Source organism: Typopeltis vanoorti, chromosome 2 (assembly GCF_054136105.1).
Source record: "Typopeltis vanoorti isolate ZY-2024b chromosome 2, IOZ_Tvanoo_1.0, whole genome shotgun sequence".
Lineage (NCBI taxonomy): Eukaryota > Metazoa > Arthropoda > Arachnida > Uropygi > Thelyphonidae > Typopeltis > Typopeltis vanoorti.
The window spans coordinates 172,520,326-172,542,633 of record NC_143550.1 but is presented as its reverse complement, the minus strand read 5'-3'; the positions used below and the strand labels follow the sequence as shown (position 1 = coordinate 172,542,633).

General features: G+C 38.4%; 1 protein-coding gene across 1 annotated transcript in view; it reads right to left on the bottom strand.

The window, feature by feature from the left end:
• The window catches only part of LOC150109672 (neurobeachin-like protein 1), a 1,254,229-nt gene that overhangs the window by 780,542 nt on the left and 451,379 nt on the right, over window positions 1-22,308 (bottom strand). Inside the window, exon 19 of the mRNA XM_090413954.1 lies at window positions 16,024-16,384. Within this exon, the coding sequence (XP_090270080.1) occupies window positions 16,024-16,384 (361 nt within the window). The remainder of the gene's footprint in view (window positions 1-16,023; window positions 16,385-22,308) is intronic.

Genomic DNA, 22,308 nt, shown 5'->3' with positions numbered 1-22,308 from the left:
TAGTTAATCAAAGCTATGCGGAGAGCTTGCAGGAAGATTTAAATAGGCTGTCAGTATGGGCAAAAATTAATGGGTGTCAGTTTAATGTCGAGAAAAGTAATGTTATGCATTTTGTGATAAACAGATTACAAGCTGTTTATAACACTGTACTCCAGGAAATGATGAAGCTAGAGATTTAGGGATAGTGGTAAACAAAGAGTTGAAGTTTAGAGGACACATTGCTAAGGATGTTAAGGTAGCTCATAAGATTGCTTGGCTATTGACGAAGACATTAACAAATAGATATGAGGAAATTGTTATTCCTCTTTATAAGGCCTTGATATGCCCACATCTGGATTACTGCGTTCAAGTCTGGTCCTATGGGTTTCTTGGGGATGAGGAAGTGATGGAAAGGATTCAGAGGCAAGATGACCAAGATGGTGAGTGGCATGTGGGATGTTTCCTATGAGGATAGATTGAAGGTGTGTGGGTTGGAGAGGTTGGTTGATAGGAGAAAACAGAGGGGATATGATAGAAACATTTAAGTTGCTTAAAGGGTTTTATGGGATAGATGCAGGGGAAATGTTTCAGCACTTCACTAGAGAGACCAGAAATAGGGGGTCATCCCTGGAAGTTGAATAAAAGTGTGGTTAGTAGGGGTGTGAACTAGATTTTTTGCTTGGAGAGTGGTGAATGAGTGGAATGGGTTACCAGTCACTTGTGAGTACTTTTTCTGTTAATGGGTTCAAGGAGAAGGGTATGATAGATTGTGTGGATAGATTGGGTCTCCTATGATGAGTCTTCAGATTCCATGGAGGTGTCGGTATAATAATAATAAATAAACTGAGTTTTATATGGTCATAAATACATAGATAAAGCAACCTGCTAGTTTTGCCACTAATACTTGTGGCTTCTTCTGGGTTAAAAGTACATAAAAATAAATGCAATACAGACAAATATGAACTATAACATTACTAAAAAAAAACAACCGTGTAGGAATCATTATAACATAAGATGAACAAAACCAGGTGAGAGGTGGCACGAGTTAGCTACTACTCAGCATTGTATGCAAATATCGAGAGGGGTTGTTAAAGTATTGTAAAAGTTAGTGAAAGGTAAAATACAACAGTGGGTGAATAGGGATGCAATCAGTGGTGAGCTATAAAGGGTTCGCACGAGCTCTTTGTTAAATTTTTCTCAAATCTGGGAGTCCCTTGTTCTTGTTTAATAATCTTGTGGAATGTATTTGTTGTTGTTATGATCCATCAAGTCATTTCCGACTCTGGCAACTCGACAAACATACAGTCTCCATTCCGATCTGTCCCTGACCATGTCTTTCAGAACCTCCAAGCGCACTCCAGTTGCTTCTTTAACTCCATCCACCCATCTAATTCTTGGTCTTCCTCTTCTACTGCTTCCATCAACTTTAGCAAGCATCAACATGTTCTCCAGACTTCATTTGCTCACATAATATGTCTGAATTATGACAATTTTTGTTTGATGATCATAGCTTCAAGGGAGCAATCTGGCTTTATTCTGTCTATCACTGATTTATTGGTTTGCTCTGCAGTCCATGATATTCTTAGTAAGCATCTCCAAACCCATAATTCAAATGCATCTATCTTCCTTCTTTCACTCTTTCTCAGGGTCCAACTTTCACATTCATACAGCACCACAGGGAATACCATTGCTGTCACGATTCTGATTTTTGTTGTGAGGCTAATATCTTTAAAGATCTTGCTTAAATTTGTCATTGCTTTTTTTCCAAGTAATAACCTAACTTCTTCGGTACAATAACAATCTTTATCAATTCAGGATCCTAGGAACACAAAATTATTAACTGCTTCCATTTTCTCCCCATCTACTTCAAAATCATTAAGTTCACATGTTGCCATAATTTTGCCTTTTTGAGGTTAAGTTTAAGACCATATTTAGTACTTTCTTCTTTAACTTTCATAATAAGTTCCTTCAAATCTTCTTTGCATTCTGCTAGCAAGGTGGTATCATCTGCATACCTCAAATTATTAATATTTTTTCCACCAATTTTAATTCCAACTGGAGACTCCTCCAGCCCTGTCATTCTTAAAATGTATTCGCTGTACAAATTAAACAGGTACAGAGATAAAATACATCCTTGTCGCATCCCTTTACCTATTGCGAAATACTCAGTTTCTCCAAGATCTGTTTGGACAGTAGCTTCTTGTTCATAATAAAGATTCCTCAGAAGGATAATAAAATGCTCTGGTACTCCCATTGTTCTTAACACATTCCATAGTTTCATATGATCTACAGAGTCAAAAGCCTTGCTATAGTCAAGGAAACAAAGGTAGATATTCTTGTGATATTCTTGTGCTCTTTCTATTATCCATCTCACATTGGTGATTTGATCTCTTGACCTCTGCCTTTTCGAAATCCTGCCTGTTCATCTGGCATTTCTCTCTTCATGAATGGTTCCAGTCTTTTATGAATGATCTTAAGTAAGACTTTACTTGCATGAGAAATCAGTGCTATAGTTCTGTAATTTTCGCACTCTCTTGCATTGCCTTTCTTCAATAAAGGTATATAAACTGATTTTTTCCATTCCCTAGGCCATGTAGTTGTGATTCAAATTCACTGACATAGAGCTGTTAAAATTTTAACTGCCTCTTCTCCCAGGGCTTTGAGCAGCTCAATGGGTATTGAATCTCCTCCTGGTGCTTTCTTACTGGATAGCTGTTGCAGTGCCCACCTCACTTCACTCTCCAGTGGTACTGGCCCCTGTGTATAATCCTGCTCTTCAAATTTCTCAGTAATTTTGGAGTCCTTTCTGTAAAGGGCTTCTGTATACTCTTTCCATCTTTCTTTGATGTCTTCAGCTCTGTAAGATATCCTTTGTGTTTACTTTTCAATATTGTCACCTTGGCACTAAACTTCCCTGTTAGTTCTCTGATCTTTTTGAAAAGATCTCTTGTTTTTCCTTTCTTGTTTTGGTCTTCTATTCATTGGCATTCCTGGTTAAAGTATTTTTCCTTGTCTCTTCTGGTTTGTCATTGAAACTCTGCATTCAAATGCCGTACTTCCTGCAAATTTCCTGTGGCCTTCATTTTCCTCCTTTCCTGAGCAGTTTTGACTGACAACCATTTGGACTTCTTCTTACAAACTGTTGGAATATTCTTCTTTGCTGCTGTTTTAATTATATTTTTTTCTTTATTTAATTATACTTTAATCTCTTCCCATAGTTCATCTGGTTCTCTTTAAATTCATATGGATTTTCTGATAACTATATAAAAAATCATTTCATTGCATTTTGTTCTTATGGAGCTAGTCAAATGTTAGGAAACAAATCAGGTGTTGCAATCAAACTTCTACAAAAATTTCCCAACATTGTGATTTGGCATTGCATAACTCATCGATTACAATTAGCATTAGATGATTGGATAAAAAAACATTAAGGAAATAAATCATTTTGAAATATTCATGGATAAATTATATGCTTTTTATCATCAATCATCAAAAAATCAACGAGAATTAATTACGATTACAAAAGACCTTGGTATCGAAATTTTAAAGATCGGCTGTGTGTTTGGACCACAATGGGCAGCTTGCAGTTTACGAACGGCTCTTGCTTTGTGGAGAAATTACCCAGCTTTATGCAAGCATTTTACATCGAATGATAAATATAAGGGCTTTTTAAACCGACTTCTCAATTTGGAATTTTTAAAAGAGCTAGCATTAATGATTGATATCCTACAGGAATTATCATATCTGTCAGAAGCTCTACAAAGTCTCAATATAAGTATTATAAGGTTAGACTTTTTTTTTTCCTTTTTTTTTTTTTTTTCTTGATGATGCAAGCTCTTTGTTAAAATTTCCATAGCTCACCACTGGATGCAATACTCTATAGTGTGCAGCATTGCTTTGTAAAGGGTAGGTCCTGTCTTAGTAAATTATTCACATTTTATAATAAAGTGACAGTAGAATTGGATAATGGTAATGCCAAAGCATTTGATAGAATATCACATGGAAAACTATTACAAAAATTGGAACAAATGGATTGCAGAGGGCGGGGGGGGGGGAGATCTGATGGACAGACACCAGAGAGTAATATATGGTGGAGTGGAATCTAGAAGAATGATGGTGACTAGTGGAGTACTTCATAGTTCAGTACTAGGGCCACTGCCGTTTAATTTGTATATCAATGACATTAGAGAAAGATTTAAGAGGGGAAAATTGATGCAAGTCAAATTTTTCAATATATGACAAATAGAGAAGACGGGGCCATCCATGGAAGTTGTGTAAAAGTGCAGTTAGTATGGGTGTGTGAACCAGATTTTGTGTGTGGAGGGTGGTGAGTGAGTGAAATGGATTGCAAGAATTGGCTGTGAATTTCAAGGAGAGGTGTGATAGGAATTGTGTATATGATTGATTTGTGTCTCAAGTGATAAGTCTCCAGACTGCATTTGAAATACTGTAAAATAATAATAATAAAGTTGAAGTCTTATGTATGGGAGAAAAAACAGTCATTTATAATTACCCTTAAGAATAATATACTTTTCTTTTGGAGAACTGTAAAACACAGCTATAGCAGAAAATGTAGGGATATAGAATATTAAAAACCTCTCTGTCAGCTTGTAGTCCTTACTATAATCTGTCACTAGTTCCATGACATCTACCACCAAAACTAGCAGTCTTATAATACTGTTCAACACTGACCTATATGAATTTAGCAATGGATTAAGAAGACATGAAAGTATATTTCAAAACTGAAGAAAGAAATCCGCTTAAGTGCTGTGAGGACATCATGTTGGAGGCTTAATGGATTGTATACAGCACACAGAAAGGATTAAAACAGAATTTAATTAAATTCTGTTTTAATCCTTTCTGAGTGCTGTATATAATCCTTTAAGCCTCCAACATGATGAAGAAAGAAATCTCAAGTGACTGGGAAAGAACTTACATTATTGCAATATATACAACAGGAGAGAGAGAGAGAGAGTGGTGTTCTCTACCCACCACCAAACTATTCTATTAAATGTATTTCACTATGTTAATTCTATAAGTTCTCAGATCAATTTTCAAGTCAAATGAAATGAGGAACTTGAGTTTCTAGGAGAGAAAATCCCACTACTCCAGTATGAGATTGGCTAACTCATCCTTCATTCAAAAAGCCCAAAATGATTATTCCTCCACATTTATAAAGAAATCTGATACTAGGTTTTCTTTCCCCCCCCCCAAAAAAAACACCAACTTTTTGACAGAACTAGACTTTCTTTTTTGTAAGCTTTCTTTCACAATTATACAGTGATCAGCATTCATTTTTACAAATTATGGAGACAACTATTGTGTTATATAGTTTTACTATATAGCACAGTATATATAATAAAGCTGCCTCAGGGGCTCACTTTAGCGAGTACGGGTGTGGCAAACCCGAGGTACCTGATGCTGGACCATGCCTTACTTCATGTAACATACATCTGTTATATTATCTATAGACTGGTCTCTCCTCTTCCTCCCTTGCTTCTTTCTTTCTTCTCTTCTTGCTATTTTTCTGTGTCATTTCGTCTTGTGCTAACAGGACATTATCAAACACTGTAGCATGATCAGGCCATCAAAAAATGTTCATATCGCATCGTCCGTCGCACGGGTTACCAAGGGATGCGTTCAGGTTTTAGGCAGAGGGACCCGTTTGAAAAATATGTTACAGTCTCCCTTAGACACCACTCCTCAGCACTCTGCTAGAGGAAACTTCATCAATGGGCCCGCTACCCGTTTGGGGAGGTGTTTAGGGGCAGCACAAAGAAATGGTTCTGCAAAAGGAAGGAAATGGCAACGACAACGGCACCAGACTATGGCTTTAGGCAACTGGAACATCTTCTCTCTGACAGGAAAGGAGTTGGACTGGTTGAGGAAGCCGAGCGCTACCAGCTAGACTTAGTCGGGCTATCTTCAACCAAGAGGAGAGGCTCTGGAACTGTCGACCTGGATAAGGGGTGGAAGCTCTACTACTCTGGTGTGAGCCCGACAATGTCTGCTCAGGCAGGTGTGGGGATACTCACAAGCCCCCAGCTGTCAGACTGTGTTGCTGAGTGGATCCCACTGGGGAGGATGGGTATGTGTGTTAAGGCTTCAGATGAAAACCATGATTTGGCTGTGGTGCAAGCCTATGCACCTAATCTGGAGTCAGAATACTCTGCCTTCCTAGAGGAAGTGGATGCTGCTTTTGACAGGGTGGCAGACATGGAATCAGTCCTGCTAATGGGTGACTTCAATGCACATGTTGGAACAGATGACCAGACATGGAGGGATGTGGTTGGGAGGAACGGTGCCCCTGACCTTAACGCAAATGGGCTGAAATTATTGGACTTCTGCTGTACTAACAGCTTGTCCATAATGAATACCTTCTTCCAGCACCGAGAAGTCCATAAGTATACCTGGTACAGGGATACACTAGAACAAAGGTCTCTGACTGACTTCTTTATAGTCTCAGCAGACCTATTTTCCTCAGTGTTGGACGTTCGTGTGAGAAGAGGGGCAGAACTGTCAACTGACCACCACCTTGTTGTGTGCACTCTACGGCTTCAGAAACCGGATGCTACCATCAACGCTAGTAGGCCTAAGCAGCTATACCGCGTGAAATGGGAGACATTGGAAAATGAGGCCGTGAGGAAGAATTTTGCAGATGACATTTCCTCCAGGTTCAAAGAGATTCCCAAGCATACTGCAGAGTTGAGGAGGAATGGAAGTTGTTCAGAACAGCTGTCACTGCCTCTGCACTCTCATGGTGTGGCAGAAAGCGGCTCGGCATGGCAATGGGCAGTGAGAAAAGGACACCTTGGTGGAACCAAGAAGTCCGAAAAACTGTCCGGGCAAAAAAGGAGTCCTACCTAACATGGCTTAGAGTCAGGTCACCTGAGATGCGTTTGCGGTATGCTGAGGCACGAAAAGCTGCTGCTAAGGCAGTAAAGACAGCAAAGCAAAAGGCTTGGGAATCCTTTGGAGAAAGATTAGACTCATCCTATGCAAATGCAAACAAAGTATTCTGGCAGACCATCCGCTGCCTTCGAGGGAGGAAATCGTGCACAGCAAGGGCAATTAAGGCCTCTGATGGTGCACTTTTAACAACTGAGAAGGATACTTTGAGAGTTCTTAACCCGGGTGGCCCAGCAGTTGTGGACATCCAAGAGGTGCAGATTGGGGCAATGACTAGTCTCACAGCAGAAGAGGTCCGTTTAGCAATAAAATCGCTAAAATTGGGCAAGGCTGCTGGCGATGATGAAATTCGGCCCGAAATGCTAAAAGCCTTAAATCAAGACGGTGTTCTCTGGCTGACTCGAGTGTGTCAGGCTGCTTGGATATCTGGGCGAGCACCAAAGCAATGGCAGACAAGCATAATAATACCAGTCTTTAAGAAGAGAGACCAGAAGGATTGCAGTAACTATCGTGGCATCTCTCTGCTCAGTCTGCCTAGGAAAGTGTATGCTAAGTGCTTGGAAAGACGGTGCAGGAGCATAGTTGAGTCAAAGTTCCAGGAAGAACAATGTGGCTTTTGTCCTGGTAGAAGCACAACTGACCAAATCTTCACTTTAAGGCAAGTCTTTGAGAAATCTTGGGAATATGCCAAGAATGTCTACACATGTTTTGTGGACTTGGAGAAGGCATATTACCGGGTTCCTCGGGATAAGCTTTGGCAAGTAGTACAGGAGTATGGAGTGGATGGTCAACTATTAGCTGCCATCAAGTCCCTGTATGAATGCCCAGAGTTTTGTGTCAGGGTAAACAGCACAAAGTCTGAACCTTTCACAGTCTCCGTTGGCCTCTGCCAAGGGTGTGTTCTGTCACCCCTCCTTTTCATAATATTTATGGATTGGATTGATAGGCACAGCCGAGGCAGTGAGTATGTCAGAATTGGAAAATGTAGCATTGGATGTCTGCTTTTTTGCAGATGATCTAGTTCTGCTTAGCTCTTCCACAGATGACCTCCAGCGGACCCTGGATAGGTTTGTAGCTGTTTGTGCAGATGCCGGAATGAAGATCAGTGTGGCCAAAACCGAAACATTTGTAGTCTCAAGACAACCATCCCAGTGCACTCTAAATGTAAGTGGAGTCCCAATGAGGCAGGTGGAGAAGTTTAAATACCTTGGGTCCATATTCACTAATGATGGAAAATGGGACGTAGAGCTAGATACTCGAATTGGCTTAGCAAGCTCAATATTGCAGGAGCTTGGCCGTTCGGTAGTATTGAAGCAGGAGTTAAGCCAGAAGGCAAAGCTGGCTGTCTTCAATACAGTCTATGTCCCCATCCTCACCTATGGTCATGAGAGTTGGGTAATGACCGAAAGAATGCGGACACGAATCCAAGCGGCTGAAATGAGGTTCCTTCGAGGGGTTGCAGGGCTGACAAAACTCGACAGAGTCAGAAGCTCTGCAATTCGGGAAACCCTCAATACTCAACCGCCGCTTCTCCGTGTTGAGAGATCACAGTTACGTTGGTACAGGCACCTGGTCAGAATGCCACAAGAGAGGCTCCCTCAGCAGGCCCTCTTTGCCAAGCCAGAGGGTGGGAGGCCATGTGGAAGGCCAAGGACTCGCTGGATAGATTATATCCAAAACCTTGGGTGGACACGTTTGGGAATCCCACCAGAACACCTGAGCTTGGTGGCAGAGGATCGTGACCATTGGAAGTTCCTCTTGCAGCTGTTGCCCCCACAACCCAATTAGGAAGAGTGGGCCTTGAATATGTATGTATGTATGTATATAGTAAAGCTTATATTGGTGAAATTGGAAGCATAATTCAAATCCATAAAAGAGAAAACAAACACTTTAAATTTAATAATTCTGGTAAAGAAGGCCTCTTGGATCATGCCCTTAACATCCCAAACCAAACTGACTGATGTAAGGAAAGATACCTGTTCCTTACATCATACAAAAACTTGGTATGAATGCAAATTTAAGGAAGCTTGTGAAATTTTGATCAGCTATCCGAATTCAAACAATAATGGTGGCATAAAAATCCCAAGAATATGGATGGCACACATTCAGTCCACATAACGTTTTTCAAGTTCTCTAGCAAACCCTCATTTTAGGACTGCAAGCAATAATTTCAGCTCTTATTCATGCTTAAGGTTGTACAAAACAAAAGAAAACACAGAGGAAAGACGTGTGTGTTACCCAGGTATGATAATCACGAGCTGAGCAGAAGAGCAGTAATAATGAATAGCATAATAGCCAGAATGTGTCAGAAGAGAGGATTGAAATATGTGGATGCATGGAGGATATTTGAGGACAGAAAGGAGCTGTATGCGAGAGACCACTAGCATTTGAATGAGAAAGGAAGCAGGCATCTGGAGAGATTGATATTTTCTGAAAGAGTCGGTGTGTCAATGCAGGGAAACTAGAATTCCCAGGGTGGCCTCTTGTGGGAATGGTGCTTGGGGGCAACATCAGGTAACACTAAGTCCAGTGGAGTCTGGAGGAGATAATGATAGGTATAGAAGCAATTACATTTTTATGCTTTATACTAATGCCAGGAGTATCTGGAATAAAGGAGATGAATTGGTGGCATTGATGCCATTAGCCTGGCCAAAGATTATTGGGATCTCTGAGAAGTGGTTGATGGAAGATGATATAATAACAGGAATAGAAGTAGCAGGTACAGCATTTTTCAGCAGAATAGGAAGGGAAAATGCGATAGTGGAGTACTGCTTATAATAAGTGATGACTTATGTCCTCTAAGAGTGGAAGCTTTGGAAGGCAGTGACACTAATGGTTTTGAAAGCACATGGTGTGAGATAAAGGTGGACAAAACAGGATATTTAGCGAGATGTTGCTAGAAGCCAAGGAGCTCAGAGGGTGGGGAGCAGGAGATGTTTAGGCAGTTGAGCTTGGCAAGTGCAAGAAGAATGATTGTTATGGGAGATTTTAACTACAGTAGTATAAACTGGGAAGAGGAAAATGCATGTAGAAATAAGGGAATTGAAATTCTAGAATTCTTGAGGAACAAATGTCTTAGGCAACATGTAATAGAGAGAACAAGAGGTTCAAGAGTTTTGGATTTGGTCATAGCATCAGAAGAGCTGATAATAACTGATGACATCTCTCTCACCAAATGGAGAGAGTGACCATGTGGTTTTGACTTGGAAGATGAGTAGACATGCAAGAGTATAAAAGAAAAGGGAACTTTTGTGGAATTACAAGGTGGATGATTATAATAGTCTTAGATATCAACTTGGGGCAGTTTCCATGGAGGGCAGAATTGGAAGGCCGAGAAATCATTAGTGCTTGGGAAATTGTGAAATAATATTTGTTAGCAGCAATAGTAAGCTGTATTCCACAAGTGAAGAAGGGTACACAATTTGGTGTAAAGTGGATGACAAACAATATTAAACAGGAATTGCAGGTGAAAAAGAGATTATGGAAGAGATATAAGGAGGGTAGAGAGCAGATGAATGAAAAATATAAGACTCAAGCAGAAGAGTAACTAATATGGTAAGGAAGGCAAAACTGGGATACGAGAAGAGATTGGAACTAAGATCCAAAGATAATCCTAGAGAATTTTTTAGCTATGTGGCCAGTAGGAGGAGAAATGATTGCAGAAGAATGACATTGTGGGATAAAAATGGGAATAGAGTGACTGATGTAGAGGACATAGTGGAGTTGTTCAATGAACACTTTATTAGAGTATTTCATTCTGGGGAAGTAAGTTTTAATACTAGAGGAGACAGGGCAGGTACGATGTTTAGAGGTGCAAGAGGAGAGTGTGTTCCAAACACTGGGTACCCTGGATATCAGTAAGGCTGTGGGACTGGATGGTATTTCACCACAGGTGTTGAGAGAATGTGATAAAGAACTTACAGCTCCTTTGACCTGGCTTTTCAATGAAAGTCTGACTACAGGAAAGGTACCTAAGAAATGGAAGGAAGGTAAGATAGTGCCACCATTGCATAAGGGCAGTAGCAGACTGGATGTCTCTAACTATAGGCCAATTTGTGTTTCATCAGTAATGGTTAAGATCTTGGAGAAATTAGTGAAGACCGTATACAGCATTGGGAAGATGAGGGTAATGCTATCTGTGAGAGTCAACATGGATTTGTTAAGGGACACTCTTGCTTTAGTAATATGATTGCCTTTTATAATAAAGTGACATGTGCAGTCGATGAGGGAAAGGCATATACAGCCATTTTTTTGGATTCTGCAAAGGCAGTTGACAGGGTGACACATGATACGCTGATATTTAAGTTGCAGCACATGGGTTTAGATGTCAGGTTAGTCAACTTGATTCAGGATTGTCTGTCTGATAGGTATCAGAGAGTTGTGTATGGTGGGGCAGTATCAAGAAGGCAAAAGGTTAAAAGTGGGGTCCCACAGGGCTCAGTATTGGCACCTATATTGTTTAACCTTTATATCAATGGCATTGTCAGTGGATTGATTGCAGGAGGAATATTCAGTTGTTGCAGATGATGTGAAGCTGTGAATAATTATTAGTAATAGTGCAGATGTGGTAGCCCTGCAAGAGGATTTAAATAAACTAGCCAGATTGGCAAATGAATGGGAGTATCGGTTTAATGCAGCAAAATGTAGGTTTGGGACACATCGGTGAGACACTACATACTCTATTGGAGGAGTTGCACTGGTTAGACAAGAGATCTGTGGGTGATAATTGATAGAAAAACTGAAATTCAGGGAACATATTGCAAAGGGGTGAAGGTAACCCAGAGGATTGCTGCAATACTCAGAAGGATGCTGACCTGCAGAGATAAGAGTTAGTGTTTCATTGTATAAGCCTGATCAGACCACACTTAGACTACTGTTCTCAAATTTGGTCCCCAGGATTAATTTGAAGAATATAAATTAACTGTGGAAAGGGTACAGAGGTGGATAACAAAAATGGTTTCAGGATTGTACAATGTTAGTTATGAGGCTCAGCTGAGGGAATGTGGACTGCAGAGTTTGGTTGATAGAAGAAGGAGAGGTGATATGATTGAAAGGTAGTTACAGGGTTGACACTAGGGAGTTCTTTTGCTTGGTGAAACAGTGGGAAGGAGCCATCCCTGGAAGTTGCAAAAGAAAGCTGTGAGCAAGAGGGTGAGGAGTGGTTACTTTGCATGGAGGATGGTTGAACTGTGTAATGCATTGCCTGATAGATTAGTGAGAGCAAGAAGATCAATGAGTTCAAGGAGTGGTATTATAGACTTGTGTTTTCTGTGAGGGACCTCCCATGATTAGTCTTTTGCCTCCATGGAGGCCTGAATAATAATAATAATTATTTCATGTGTTTGTTACCATCAATACTGTTTTTGTTTTTATTTATCTTTGAGTAATTTCTAACCAAACAGATAACACATACTGGTTTTGCAAATTAGCATGATTTTAGGATACTACTTGGATGGATTGGTACATGGCTTATTTCTTTGTGTGTATATATATATATATATGTGTGTATGTATACTCTGACTCTGACATGAAGATCAAAACACCAGGTGATTATTTTGGTTTATATTCAATTGAAATATTTAATATAAAATGATAGCTGTCTGTATAATTTTTTTTAAAAAATTTCTTTTATGTGGATGAGTAATTATCCACAATATAAAATGATAGCTATCTGCATAATTTAAAAAAAAAAATTCTTTTATGTGGATGAGTAATTATCTGGATATCATTATATTTTATGAAAGTATTAAGTAGTAAGAAGAATAGTGGTTTCTAGTTGTGGTGTTATTCTTCTTAAAGCTTTTAGCATATGTGGAATGATATTTGATGAAGATGTTTATCCAAATTTGGAAAATATGCTATATTCTCTACTTAAAACTCAATGAGTTCTTTTCTCTTTTTTTTTTTTTTCTCTTCATTGCTTCATCTATCATTTATTTATGAAAAAAATTGAGCATGTCTCAAATTCAACTAAGAAGAATAGTGGTTTCTAGTTGTGGTGTTATTCTTCTTAAAGCTTTTAGCATATGTGGAATGATATTTGATAAAGATGTTTATCCAAATTTGAAAAATATGCTATATTCTCTACTTAAAACTCAATGAGTTCTTTTCTCTTTTTTTTCTTCCTCTTCATTGCTTCATCTATTATTTATTTATGAAAAAAATTGAGCATGTCTCAAATTCAACTGCTCATCAAGATAGAGCAAGGGTCAATGCAGTATGCTTAAATCATATACTAGTCACAGAATAATACTATGATATATGAATCATTAAAATTCAACCTGCTGCACCTCTGATACCAAGTTGAATATTATCATTCTGCCACTTTTATCCAACAAACATATGAAACAAGACAGAACCTGTCGAATTTAAAGCATAAAAGTCAACAAAAAAAAAAAAAAAATAGCAGCACTTTGAAAATAATGAAAAATGCCCTAAAATTTTCTTCTACTCTGTTTCTTCAACTGCACATGCCTCTGAAAGGCACATTATAGAGATGTTTGGAGGAAATCTGAAATAAAGTTGCCTCTTACACTGCTTAAGGAATCCTAAAAAAAATCTGGTTTTAAGTAGATTTTAAAAAAAAAAATTAAGCTCAAGATGAGGAGGAGAAGACCCCAAGTGCAGATACCTCTGCAGGTAATATATTCAACAATTTTGATTTATTTGGAAGTATTTGGAATAAACTTATTTCTTAGGTTATTTACGCTTCTCTTAGAATTTCTAATTTCTAGTCAGATAAAAGTGAAAGGGAGGGTTGTGTTTTACAACAAATTATGATCAAATCTGGAAGATACTATGACACTGCTTACTCTGAAGAATTCAGATGAATTAAACAAAAATGAAGAGGAGATCCCTTCATAGCTCAAGTTGTATCATACAACTGATTTTGAAAAAAAAAAAATCTGAAATATGGTTAGTTCTTAAGTTGCTGAATCTATGCTCGAAAACTGTCTCACAATGTTCGAACGATGAGATAGTCATTATCATGCAAAAGTGACCAGCTGCCTGCATCATAATATTCATGCCATACGCAACGAATTCTCGCCATCAATCGCTTCAAAACTTTGAGATAAAACTCGTCATTGACCGTTTGGCCAGGAGGAACAAATTCTTTGTGGATAATGCCCTTGGAATCATAAAAACAAATCAGCATTGTCGTTACTTTTGACTTCTCCAAGCGACATTTTTTCGGATGCCCCTCTTCTGGTGGTCTGCACTCAGCACTCTGTATCGGGCTCATACTCATACACGTTTTGTCACCAGTAACGATCGTTTCAAGGAAGTTTGAGTCCTTACAAGCGGTTTTAATGAAGTCCTTGCAGTGTTCAATTTCATAAATTTTTGGTTGTTGGTCAACTTGTAAGGAACAAATCGCAAATTCAATTTACGAAGCCCAAACTCTCAGTCAAAAAGTTTTGCACAGTTGATTTTGGAATCCCCAATTCATCTTCAATCAATCTCACGGATGATTTCGGGTTTTCTTTGATGAAATCACACACTTTTTTGGATGTTAACTTCGCTTGGTCCAGTTTTTGGACGGCCCAGCTTTTGATCGTCCTCAAGCGTCTCAGGACCACTTTGAAATCGCTTAAACCACTCATAAACTTGAGTATGGGATAAGAATTCATTACAGCATGCTTTTTGAAGCATTTGGTGTGTTTCTGTAAAACATTTACCAAGTTTAACACAAAAGTCAATCGCAGCTCTCTCTTTGAAACTCGTTTTCTGACCGTTCGTCAAAACACTGTCACTCTTGGCACTATAACTCAACTTCTAATGAAACAAATGTCATAAACAGTTGACACAACACTAACTATTTTCTATTTTTACAACACTAAGGCATGTTGTAAAAATAAAAAAGATAGTTGAAGTCTAATTTAGTTTTATACACTACTTCTCAATATAACCTCCCTCCTATTCAATACATTTCTATACCATCTTACAAGTTTTTCAAAGCCATTGTGATAAAAACTCTTCATGTTTTTTGGAACCATTATCTCACCTCTGCTTTGTCATTTTAAAAATGGATATCCTTGAGATTTGTCTTTAATTTAGGAAATAATTAATAGTCCAATGGTGCCAAAGCCATGCTGTAAGGAGGATGTTCCACAAACTCAAATCCGATCCCTTCAAAGTGAATGTATTTGTGTAGTTGCATATTGTCATGTTGCAAATCACTCTTTCTTGGGAAGAACATAGGAAAACCATAGTAAAGTTGTTTCAACTTCTTCACATGTTCTCAACTTTCAAACTTTCTCAAGATATTCATATTCATTTTTTATTCCTTCCATCATAGTCCTGATGAATGACACTTGTTCTATCCCAGTCAGCATGCACTTTCCAGGAGAGGGCTGAATTTAGACATTTTTGGTCCTCAGTGAGATAGGAGCAATATTCCATAGACTGAATTTTCATTTTGGGATTATAATGATGTATCCAAATATCCTAATCGTGGATTTGTGAAGAAAAGCACTGCCTTCTCTTGGGTAATATTGAGACAACTGATGAGAAACTTCCATTTACATCCATTTCATCTCATTAGTCAAACTAACATTGCATCCAGTAGTTTACTATAGCTGTAATTCTGTAATAAGGTGAACTAATGCTAATCCAATATTCAATTTTAATGCTATTGATCTCTGATTGATTTGCAAATTTTTAGCTGCCCATTTCTTAATTAATGTTAACTTTGCTATCACTGTTTCTCATTCTTCACATTTAACAATGGACAACATTCACATCTGCCATTGCTTCACCATAAAAACCTCATAAATTTCAACAGTACACACATTTTCATGTATTAAAATGTAATTATTGAGTGAACAGTTTTATGTGCTTTGACAAACTTGTAAGTCCATTGTGTACATAATAACATGATAAATATAACTGATTGTACAGCGCAGTATGCTTATTTAGCAGAATGATGACGAAAAAAATAAACTAGATGCATTTCAAGATGAAAGGCTAAAAAAACATAAATATTAATTGTTTCATTATTATGTAATGGTCACAAAAGATTTTTTAATTATTTTATTTTAATCCCTCAAAACAAAACTAGATGCATTTCACATGCAGGCATTAGTTGTGGAAAGCCCCTCATATGTCATCATTATTATGAAAAGTTATTCTTACCAGCCAAATACAATGTCTTGATGTGAGATGCCAACAGTGACTCACTGAAAACACAAACAGAGCTCAGTTGTCCTTTGAAGCAATCAGGAATTCCCCAAACACTATCCTGCATTCCAAGAGGACAGGTATGAACTGATGGATCAGGGGTAGAATGAAGTGCTCCTTTTAAAACTTGAGGAATTGTAAGATGTGGAGCCAATGCCATAAGACGATCTTTATCTATCAATGTAGAGAGATTATCCATTGCTGCTCCACCAATATTTGTTAATATACTTGACAAGTCTGACTGGTGTGAATCATTCCCTGATGAATTTAAACTTTGACACTGACCACCTATTCCAATTCGGCAATACATGAAAGGCTAAAAAAATGTAAAGGCAAAAGTAATGTTTTGTTAATTAATTGTTTAATTGTAATGTAAAGAGCATAAAAGAATTTTTTTTTAATTATTTTAATCACTCATGTTTCTACCATGACCAATATTCAAAGATTAATGATTTTTTTATTTTTATCGTAATGTTTCTTTATATCAAATGTAAATATCTGATTATATCAAAAAAATATGTTAAAAAAAACAATAATTGAAGTATAACTGCTAGGTTCTCAAACAGAAGTTATCATTTAATCCAAGGGCACTTTCATGAGAACCATCCACAAAGCTTTCTTATGATAACTCTTACTAAGCTCATATTGCTTTCAGCAATGAGGCATTTCACAGTATGGTACCACCTGCTGAAAAATATATATTAACAACTCGTTTACCTGAAACACGTCCATGCGTGTGCACACGCATGGACGTGTTTCATTTTTCTTTTCTAACTTACTTTTCTTGTTTTCTAGTTGCAGATCAAGAATTATAAACACATTAACACAAGAATATTTTAATGTTTGCCAAATATTTCAGTCTGAAAATAATAGACTATCCTCAGTGGCTTGATTAGGAACAGTTTTTACAAGGTGGAATACAAACAATTGATCATTCAAAAGTAGAACGAGCACTGTGATGTTACATTGCTAAGCATTAAAGATAGGTATATTTCATCAGTGATGAATAAATTATAGGTATTAATTCACAATTTTATATAACAATCTTAATGTATAAATTCAGTTAAAGATAACATTAGACTAATGTAAGAATTAAAGGTCTCAATTAAAAAAAAAAAAAAAAAACTTTTAGTGTGTTAACCTGATTAAACTTTGCCATATTTTTTACAGGGATATACAGTCATTTCGATTCAAGTTAGGTTCAATTCAAGTGAATTGAACTTCGATTTAAGTGAAGTAAGGTCTCAGCACTCTCTTTGAATAGGCATTCGAATTTATAGCAACATGTACGTAGAAGGCGAGCCTTGGACAAGAGAATTGCTGGTGTCGAGGCTAGCTGGTGAACGGACGTGCTATCGGAGAGCTCCTGAGAGATTTGTGTTTTTGTTGATTTATTGGTGTTTTGGATTCAATTTAATGGACTTAAGTGTGTAATTTTGGTATATTATTGGAGCTTTATTAGCGTGGTTAGTGTACTAAAGTGTTTTATAACATAATCTATTTCGGGAAGTCGCCGCTAGATGAATTCGTAATGTGTAGTGTTCGTGCAAGCTCCAGATAAGATAAGTATCATTTTCAGTTATCGATACAAATTACTTAATATTGTGTAGTTTTGTTTTGTTTGCCTTGCGTATTTTAGTGCGTCTATTTTTGGTGTGTTATAACGTATAATTTCACAAAACACGTTGCAAATAAGAATGGCACCTGTGCGAAGGAAAATGGCGGCCAGTAATGAAGGTTCGCCATCGTTATCAAAGAACGGTAGCATAAAAGAAATGAGTCAGTGTACTAGCTGTGAAATGTACGCTTTGAGGAGTGCGGTCGGAGTGTGGTTAGATGATAATAAAGGATTGAATGTATGTAGAAAATGTAGGGAGAATGAGCAACTGAAGTGTATTTCGGATCGTGAGTGTGATATTTTTGTCAACCTTCAGAATGAAGGAAATAGGGATATGACAAGAAACGGCAAGGTTGTACATGAAAATTGTGGGAGTGTGAATGTAGAAAGTGTGAATGATAGTATAAATGGTTTCTCAGAGAACAAAAAAGATGAGATAGATGCATTGAGTGAGATCGCGTTGTTGAATAGTGCGATAGAAAGAGCAAACCAGCAGCTAGAGTGCATGAACAAAAGTAGACGGAATGAACCAACCAATAATAAAAGGTATGACAGGAAAAATAGACGTATGAATGTGAACATGAACAAAATGAAGGATAGAGTGCTGTATGGAGACTCATTAGTACGAGGTGTGTTAGTAGAGGATTTGACAAAATCGTACCAACCTGGTGCGACAATAAAGGATGTAACTGCGTCTATTAGAGAGCAAAAGGAAAGGGTGAAAGAAATGATTGTTGTGGCAGGTACGAATGATTTGAAAGGAGATAAAATGGAAATGATAGAAGACCTAAATGAATTGTTTGAGGTAGCAAAAGAAAAGAGTGAGAGAGTTACAATGATTAGTCTTTTGCCACGGTATGACAGTGAAATGTTTAAAAGGAGGGCTATAATTGCGAATGACTTTATGCGTGGGTTATGTATGACGAGTGGTGTGGAATTTGTGGATGTGTGGAGTGAGTTTGATGGGCGAAAGGATCTATATAAGATGGATGGCTTGCATTTGAATGGTTACGGTGTAAGAAGACTTGAGAAAGTGTTGCTGAATGTAGTGGATGTGCAAATTCAGGGAAACTAGATTTGTTAGGGGGGGGGAGTAGAGATACAGTCCTTATGGAGGCAGTTGAATGTAAGAATGAATATAATATGCCAGAGCAAATAAGGACAACAAATCTGAGTGGGATAGTTAATATAAGGCATCAAGGTAGGGTTGGGGCTAATGGGGGTCTTAAATTCATGTACACTAATACTAGGAGTATTAGGAGCAAGAAGGAAGAGTTTTTGGCCATGGTTGGCACTTCCAGACCACAGGTTATAGGTATTAGTGAAACATGGCTGACTGTAGATGATATAACTAGTGGGATTGAATGTGATGGGTATAGTGTATTCAGGAATGACAGAGAGAATAAAATGGGGGGAGGAGTATTGTTGATGATAGCTGATGAGCTTCAGCCAAGGAGAATAGAAGTTGAATTGCAGGATAGAGAAAAGAGCACATTTGAGGCCATTTGGTGTGAGATTGTGGCTAGCAGAACTAAATATACAATTGGGTGCTGCTATAGACCAGGTGATGGAGGTGACAGTATGCACAAGCAAATAGAAGAAATGGGTGGAAGGAGGGTGATTATTATGGGAGATTTCAACTATGGTCGCATTGATTGGAGTGAGGAGATGACACACGGGAGGAAAGAACTCCTAATAACTCCTTAATAACTGGATTTTATGCAGTTATTAAATGATAACTATCTGCGACAGCATGTAATGGAAAATACTAGGGGTCAGAGAGTGCTTGACCTAGTAATTACATCTGAGGATTTGGCTGTAACAAATATGACCACATTGCCACCAATCGGTGAGAGTGATCATAGGGTCTTAACTTGGGAGGTGGCTAAAGGTGTAGAATTTTCAATTAAGACAGGGTACATGTGGAATTATCGGGCTGGAAAGTATGACAAGCTTAGGAGTTTGATTGGTTCAGTGCCATGGCATGTACAACTGCAAGGACTAGAAGTTGATAGTGCATGGGAGGTAGTTAAGAAGTGCTTGCATGAAGCAATGGCTGACTGTATACCTAGAGTCCGAATAATAAATCAAGTAGGGGTTAATTGGATGAATAACACCATTAAGCTTGAGTTGCAAAAAAATAAACAACTATGGAGGGAATTTAAGGAGAAGGGTGACCGGCAGGCACATGAACGGTATAAAGCGCAGGCCAGAAGGGTGACAAGTGTGGTAAGAAAAGCAAAAAAGGATTACGAAGGAGCATTGGCCATGCAGGCTAAAGAGAATCCTAAACAGTTTTTTAGATATGTAGCAAGTAAAAGGAAAAATGTACATGGCAGATTGATTTTAAAGAATGCCGATGGTAGGGAGGTAACTGAATCAGTTGAGATAGCTGAGTTACTGAGTGAGCACTTTGCAAAAGTATATCATCCAGGTGGTGACATTGCAGAAACGAATAAACCAGTAGATTATAAGGGAATTGTGGTTAATGAAGTGGAGGTGAGTAGTCTATTGCATAACCTCAATGTCAATACATCTGTGGGATTGGATGGTATACCAGCTCGTGTTGTACGAGAAGCAGCTAAAGAATTGTCAGTACCCTTGACCATTTTGTTTAATTTGAGTCTCGGGTCTGGGTTAGTCCCAAGCGGGTGGAAAGAGGGGAAAATAGTTCCACTGCATAAAGGTGGTTCCAAGACTGCTGTTGTAAATTACCGACCGATTAGCATATCAGGAATCATTGTCAAGGTCTTAGAGAAATTAGTCAAGAAAAGAATACAGGATTGGATAGATGAAAATAGGATATTGTATGGGGGACAACATGGTTTTGTGAAGGGTAGATCATCATGCCTCAGTAACTTGCTCACGTTTTATAACACAGTGACGGCTGAACTGGATAGGGGTAATGGGTTTACAGTGATACTACTGGACCTTGCAAAGGCCTTTGATAGGATACCACATGGAACCCTAATCAGTAAACTGGAGCAGATGGGTATAGATATAGGGTTGGTGAGATGGATAAGAGGGTGGTTGAAGGAGAGATATCAAAGAGTGGTTTATTCAGGAGTGGAGTCTAAAAGACGTCTTGTGACTAGTGGAGTGCCACAGGGCTCTGTTCTTGGACCACTGCTTTTCAATTTGTTCATCAATGATATTGGAAAGGATCTGAGAGGAAGTGTTCACTTGTTTGCTGATGATGCAAAGTTGGGTAGAGCAATTGTGAGTGCACAAGATGTCAAAATTTTACAGGATGATTTGGATAGTTTGGAGGACTGGGCTAGGAAAAATGGATGTCAATTTAATGTGGCAAAGTGTAAGGTTATGCACTTTGGGGTGAAAAGAATAGCAGCAGTATATCGCATTGGTGGAATCATACTCCAGGAGATTGATGAGGCCAGGGATTTGGGAGTGTTGGTGGATAGGGAATTGAAGTTTAGGGGGCACATTGCAAAAGTAACTAAACCAGCTCACCAAATCACTTGGCTTCTGAAAAATACTTTAACATGCAGAGACGAACAAGTTGTTGTTCCTCTGTATCAAGCCTTGATAAGACCCCATCTGGACTTCTGTGCCCAGCTATGGGCACCAGGGTTTCTTCGTGATGGGGTGGAAGTGGAGAGGGTCCAGAGACGAGTGACCAAGATGATAGCAGGTCTGTGGAATGAACCTTATGAGAATAGGTTGAAGATTTGTGGGTTGCAGAAATTGGACGATAGGCGAAGGAGAGGTGATATGATTGAGACATTCAAATTACTGAAGGGTTTTTATAAGATTGATCCAGAAGATATTTTTGAAAATATGACTGGTGGTGGGAGGACTAGGGGCCATGCATGGAAGCTGGGCAAGAGCTAGGTTCTTTACTTGGAGAGTGGTAAATGAGTGGAATAAGCTTCCAGAGTCTGTTGTGGGTGCTACGACCGTGAATGAGTTCAAGGCAAGGTATGATAGATACTGTGTGAATGTTGAATAGTTGTTCTTGACATGATGTTAGGGCCTCCCTCCATGAGTCTGTTGACTCCTTGGAGTTTCCCGGAACAATAATAATGTTGTGGCTTGTCTCTATCCCATGCTGGGCCAATCCAGACTTCTCAGATTTTGTGAAAAACATATGATTCGTGTTCTTGCATTCTTTTTTCTATAGAGTGTCCTATTTGTCCAAAGTACGACAGATTGCGATTACAAGGAACTTGATATACACAGGGAGAGACATAGTTGAGCATTTATCTTTAGAAGAGGGGAAATAGGTGGATATTTTGTTAATAGGGATATAAGTGGCTGTTAAATCATATTTCTTCAGAATTCTTGAAATTGGTTCTGAAATCCCGGAAATATATGGAATTCAAACCCTACTTATTGATTCCTTGTTGTTCTGAATTGGATTGCAGCAATCGAACAGATGTTGTGTAGTTTTTTTGGAGAAACCATTTAATTTCATGTGATGTTTGATAGTTGAAAGTTCTTTCTGTAATTCATGGGGAGTTGAACGATTAGTTCTAGCTCGTCGAATTAAACATTTTATGATTCCTGTTTTTTGATAAGGATGATGAGCAGATTGTTTGAGAATGTAACGTCCAGTAAAAGTGGGTTTTCTGTAAACTGTTGTTTTCAGAATACCTGAAGGT